We start from the raw sequence: 5,807 nt of genomic DNA, 5'->3' as shown, positions 1-5,807 counted from the left end.
GGTGTGTTAGGATTCTAGCAGGGGAAAAAAACAAGATCACATGAGACTCTTTCATTTATTTTTTTCTTGTTTGTGACATATTTCAAATCGTAGGACTAGTTTCGTAACAACTGAGATTTAGTGCATGTTATTTGACTTACACCTAATGTCAACGGATCCTCACTTTTATATACGTACATATATTCATTTCAACCTCCATTGCAGCAGCAAAATCATCTTAATAATGTTTTAATTTAGTAAGAATAATATAGTAAAATACTATACAACAATTATCATACAGTATTATCATAAATAGTGTATTAGAATTTACAACAGTTTAGCATATAGTAAAATACTATACAACAATTATCATAAATAGTGCAGCGTGGAAAACTTACCCCAAAAATGAAACTAAAGATTATGGTACTGATCTAGTAGGAGAAGAAAGGAGAGGTTTTGGTGGTATTTCCAATGAATTCATGTTGCCTTCTAACATTTCAATTACTTTACTCATTGTAGGTCTATCATTTGGAAATGGTTGAATGCACCATAATCCTACAATGCTCATTCTCTTTGCGATCTCATCTTCTGTGGCAATCATTTCGCCCGGTATCAAATCAGTGCCTAGATCAAGCCTATTGTATACCCAATGAGGAAAGTAAATCTCACTTGTTTGACTTGCATCAGCAATAATATTTTTCCTCCCTCCAACCATTTCCATCAGCATCATTCCGAAACTATAAACATCAGACTTATGTGAAACACCTCCAAAATTTCTATTCCACAATTCAGGAGCTACATATCCCATTGTCCCTCTAGCATCCGACATTGAAATAATGCTCTCTTTCTTGGGACAAAGTCTTGCTAGCCCAAAATCCGATATCTTTGGACAAAAATTCTCATCTAAAAGAATGTTATGTGGTTTGATATCAAAATGTAAAATTCGTGTGCTACATCCCCTATGCAAGTATTCTAGACCTCGAGCTATCCCTTTAGCAATTTGATAAAGAATCTCCCAACTCAGAGATTGAATGGCTCCAGGTTGGTTGTTGTAAATAAATTTATCAAGCGAACCATTGGACATTAATTCATATATCAAAACTTTTTTGCGACGGTCAAAACAAAATCCAAGAAGGGCAACAACATTAATGTGAGAGGTCTTAGTAATGCTAGAAACCTCATTCATAAAATCTTCACCATTTCCTTTGGATGCATTCAATATCTTTACGGCCACAAGGCGGTCGTTGATTAGCTTTCCTTTGTATACAGTACCATAGCCACCTTGTCCTAGTTTGACTTCAAAGTTGTTGGTCATTTTCTTTATATCTGAGAATTTGTATCTTCTTATGGTAAATCCTTCATGAGTTTTTAAGAATGCTTCAATGCCTTTATCAGAATTTGTGATCTCTTGATTATTCTTTATGAACTTGTATATGAAATAAATGATAATGATACATATCGATAATCCAACAAATGTTCCACTTGCACTTCCTGTTATGATTAAGTAAATTTACACATTTTTATTTAAATAATTTGATTTGTACATGTAAGAAAAAAAATATTCACATCTATATTTAAATAAGTTGAACCAGGATTTACACACACAAAAATATAAATCGACCATTCAAAAATATACCACAATATAGTTAAAAAGACAAAATAAAATATGAAATTAGATATATCTTATCACCTGCGATAGCTTTCATTTTCCTTTGCCAGCTTAACGGCTTACCTGCGATAGTCATAGACAAAGGAAAATGTTATTCCAACACAATTTTCAAACAAAAATACAATAAATATACATTTTTCATTTTTTTAATATTATTTACATGCATTGATTTCCGTGAATGTCAGTGGTAAAAAGGTGTGTCAATTGTGTGTCCTAAAATTTTGTGTTTAATAGAGCAATCTGTTATATCATCGATTATACTCTAAAATTTTCGTTAGGCCACCTACTATCAAATTTTCGTTATCGGACCACCCACCAAGCTTAATAGTATTGGGTGGGCGTGAGGGATTATGAGTCTTGCATTAGTTGGAAGATGATTTGAAAAATTGTTTAAGAGGCCCACATTTATTGAAAAATAACTTGAAAATATGTTTATAAGTGGGAATAATGCTCACATTACAAGTCCGTTTTGTTGAGTTGAATCAGGTCTAAGTCTAACCCATATTCTAAGAAAATCGATACATCATGTTTTATTAATCTAATTTTTTCTTATATTTAAAGTCAACAAGAGTAATATTTATTAGATAAATAAAGAGGGCAAAGTCTAATGTGCATAAGTCTACCGAATTGTGCACCATGCGCACAAGTCATCGAAAACACTATAACAAATACGAATTTTACAAAATCCACCGTTGGATTGAAAGTTTATATCGTACAGATCATCTATACTTTTTTTTAAAAAAATTGAAAATCATTTGATATGTTATTGAGACCCATCAAGATTAACGGTATTCAATAAAAATTCATAAACCGTTAATTTTGATGAGTCTCAATAACATATCAAATGATTTTCAAAAAAAAATTAAAAAATTTATGGATGATCTAAACGTTATGAACTTTCCATCCAACGGTGGATTTTGTAAAATTCATATTCGTTATAAAAATATCGAAGACTTGTGCACCGTGCACCACTTGATTAAGCGGTGCATGTTAGATAAAAGCCAATAAAGAGATAAGAAAACATACTATTTTTGTGAAGAGGAGAACAGTTTGTGGGAAAAACATTGGATCCAGATAGACAATTATCATAATAGCAAGAAGACACTGCAAGTTTCTCTATATCATTATTGTTTTTCAATGTACAATTTTCTACTAGTATTTCACTATTTCCCAAACAACTTAAACATTCCTGATTCACACTATACTTCAACTCAAATCCTTTGTTCAAACCACTTTCAAGAACATCACGCTTAAAATAACCATAATAATCTTCCTTTATAGGAAAATCTAGTCCCACTGGCACTTGAATATGTTTCTTGCAATTCCTTAACAATCCATCTTGCTCATCACCATCGCCGCCGGTATAACAGAAAGAAGGGTTGAGAGATCCACATAGAGAATTTTCAAGTATATATTGAGAGACAGTGGAATTACAATTATAATATATGGTGATGTTGTTGACAATTTGTTGTGGATATTGAAACAAAGTTGGATTGAAATGAGTATCATTAAATTGAGGAGAACAGAGATTTTGTGAAAGATCTGTTCTTTTTAGTACCATGGTATGAATTTGTGTGTAAATATCAAGTACTGTAAAGTTTTGTGAGAATAATTGAATGGTAGTAATGCTGTTATTGTAGCAGTTAAGGTAAAAAAGTTTGCCGGCACCGCAGTAAGAAGGACGATCTTGTCCCCAGAATGGATAAGAGATGTCGGAGATGCTACCGCAGTTGTAGGAGTAGGATTCTGCACAACTTGAATAATTGTTAACTGATTGAGGTTGTTGTGGTTGAGAGTGGGATTGTGTTGGAAAAAAAGTGATTATTATTATTACTATTACAAAGAAGGAGATGTATGTAATATTTGAGAACATAAGGATATGATTATGATTATTATTATTATCCATTATGTTGATAACAAACAAGGAAGAAAAGAAGGAAGTTTTTTTTTTCTTTTTCTTGCTACTAGAAAAGAAGGATGTTATATTATGATTAGTCTGTGACTCTGTGTTTGGTGTAGCACTCATCCGCACATTTAATGAGAAGTTTGAATATCTAGTTTCAATAAATAGAAATCAAGTTTGGACAACTAACCAAAAAAGCAATTAGTCAACTGAATAGACCCACACAAATAATGCAGTGTGGAAAACTTGCCCCAATAAAATTTCATGAAGCTGAAGATTCTAGTATTGATCTAGTAGGAGAAGAAAAAATAGGTTTTGGTGGTCTATTACCGGCAGTTTCAACCGCGTCTGTGTGACTCATAGCAATGCCAGATATCTTTTTCACTTATTTTCAGTTTCCCTCATTTTATTTTTCCACTTATTTTCACCTTGAGCAACTAGTCAAGCCTTGTAACGATCTAGTGTGGCGCCATCAGCTCTGTACTTAACCTTGTAAATCAATCTATAACCCACAACCTTTTTTTTCAGGTGGTAATGATCGCACAGTCCAAGTATTATTGGATTCCAAAGCAACAATTTCCTCTGCCATAGCCTTTCTCCACTCAGGGCTAGACACAACTTGGTGATAGAAAGAGGGATCATAAATGGTGAAAACTTGGTTGATAAATTGGTTGTAAGGTGGGAGAAATTTATCGTAAGCTAGATAATTTTAAATTGGATACTCAACATAATATTGGTAATTTTGCTGAAGGTATGAGGGGGGCTTGAATGGTGATAAGGGCCAAAAAGTAGTTAATTTATGTACTCCTTCCGTCCCATTCCCATATTATAAGCAGAAAAAAAATTTCACACTTATTAAGAAAAGTGAAATGTGATAATTTGAAGTATGACTTTTTGTGTTTTTCTTGAAAAAAGTTTCATGAGAAGATGTAAAAAGAATTTTGATTGGTTATTCATTATGGAAAAAAGAAGAGAGAGAGTAAATTAAATGAAATTTGCATTAAATTTCATAAGAATAAGTAAAAGTAAATCTTGAAAATGATCAAAGTTATTTACTTTTGCTTATAATTTGAGACAAGAAAAAGTGAATTTTTTTACTTATAATATGGGACAGGGGGAGTATTGAATTAAGGCACTTATTAACTTATTTTGCAAGTTATCCTTATGAAAATTCCCAATTTAATGTACATATTTTTTTATTCTATTTTTGATTAGTATGTCCATATCCCAACCATTTTTGTAGGTGTTTGAACTTAGAATTGAATTTTGAACATAGAAAGAGGAAGTTCCCTGCCAATTTCATCACCTCGCTAAGCGAGCCCACAACAAGCCAACAACGAGAAATTGGCAGGGAGTTCGTGCCTTTAGCATGCTGTGGTGGTCGGTGGTACATGTGTCAGTAAACCCATTGTTGAAGAAAGTTTTCTGGCTTAGCGAGACACTCCTCGCTTAGCGAGTCTCTAATTTCCTGACTTGTATAAATAACCATCAATTGCTGCAAAACGAGATCTATTACTTTTTTGTCAGAACAAAACAGAGAGAAACTTCAAGTTTAGGTTTTCTAAAGGGAGTTTGAAGGTGGATTCATCCAATCTTAAGACATCAAGTGTGATGTTCATTCACTTATTTTTTTCTTCATCTTTGTAAGCTCACCATGACTATGTATGGCTAACTTCTCTTGTTGTTGGGATTAGATGTAGCTCATTTATGAGTATGTATTGTTCTTAATTATGTTATATATGTTTCAGATTATCTATCAATATTAGTGTTTCAGATTATGTAATAATGATTATAGGGTATAATTGTAAAATATTGCATTAAAAGTTTAGTAGATGAAATATTTTGCGACAAATTTTTATTTCAATTGAGTTATTTATTTTGATACAAACAAAGTACCTTTAAGCACTTGCATATAGCTAATTTTATGATATTCAAATTTTAAACAACTCCAAAGTTAATATTTATATTGTTTTACTTCAGGCAAATAATTCACCCTCATATTCCACAACTGGCAATAATAGGATGCATATGCAGAGATCTTATCAAATATTTTTTGTAATGAAATGAGATGTCGATGGTTAGCTCATCTTTTGGATGGAAACATTGAGTTACCAAGTATTAAAGAGATGGAAAAGGATACCAAAATGTGGATAACATTAAGCAAAATGCTAGAAATTGGAGATCATGCATTGTTACTTGTGGCATATGGTATAATGATCAATTGTGCAAAGACATGAAATGTAACCCAAGAAGGAA

The 5,807-nt window shown here is 32.3% G+C and overlaps 1 protein-coding gene across 1 annotated transcript; it reads right to left on the bottom strand.

The window, feature by feature from the left end:
- Positions 1 to 248: 248 nt before the first annotated feature.
- Positions 249 to 5,403, bottom strand: LOC123887353 (LEAF RUST 10 DISEASE-RESISTANCE LOCUS RECEPTOR-LIKE PROTEIN KINASE-like 2.3). The gene is made up of 3 exons (XM_045936660.1): positions 2,675 to 5,403; positions 1,670 to 1,711; positions 249 to 1,470 (listed from the first exon to the last, which is right to left on the bottom strand). Exons 1-3 carry the CDS (start codon positions 3,672 to 3,674, stop codon positions 398 to 400), a joined length of 2,115 nt encoding a protein of 704 aa, XP_045792616.1. The 5' UTR covers positions 3,675 to 5,403; the 3' UTR covers positions 249 to 397.
- Positions 5,404 to 5,807: the final 404 nt, after the last annotated feature.

The sequence above is a fragment of the Trifolium pratense genome, linkage group LG5 (genome assembly GCF_020283565.1).
Source record: "Trifolium pratense cultivar HEN17-A07 linkage group LG5, ARS_RC_1.1, whole genome shotgun sequence".
NCBI lineage: Eukaryota > Viridiplantae > Streptophyta > Magnoliopsida > Fabales > Fabaceae > Trifolium > Trifolium pratense.
Note: the sequence above shows the minus strand (reverse complement) of the source record. Positions and strands in the feature narration are given on the sequence as shown.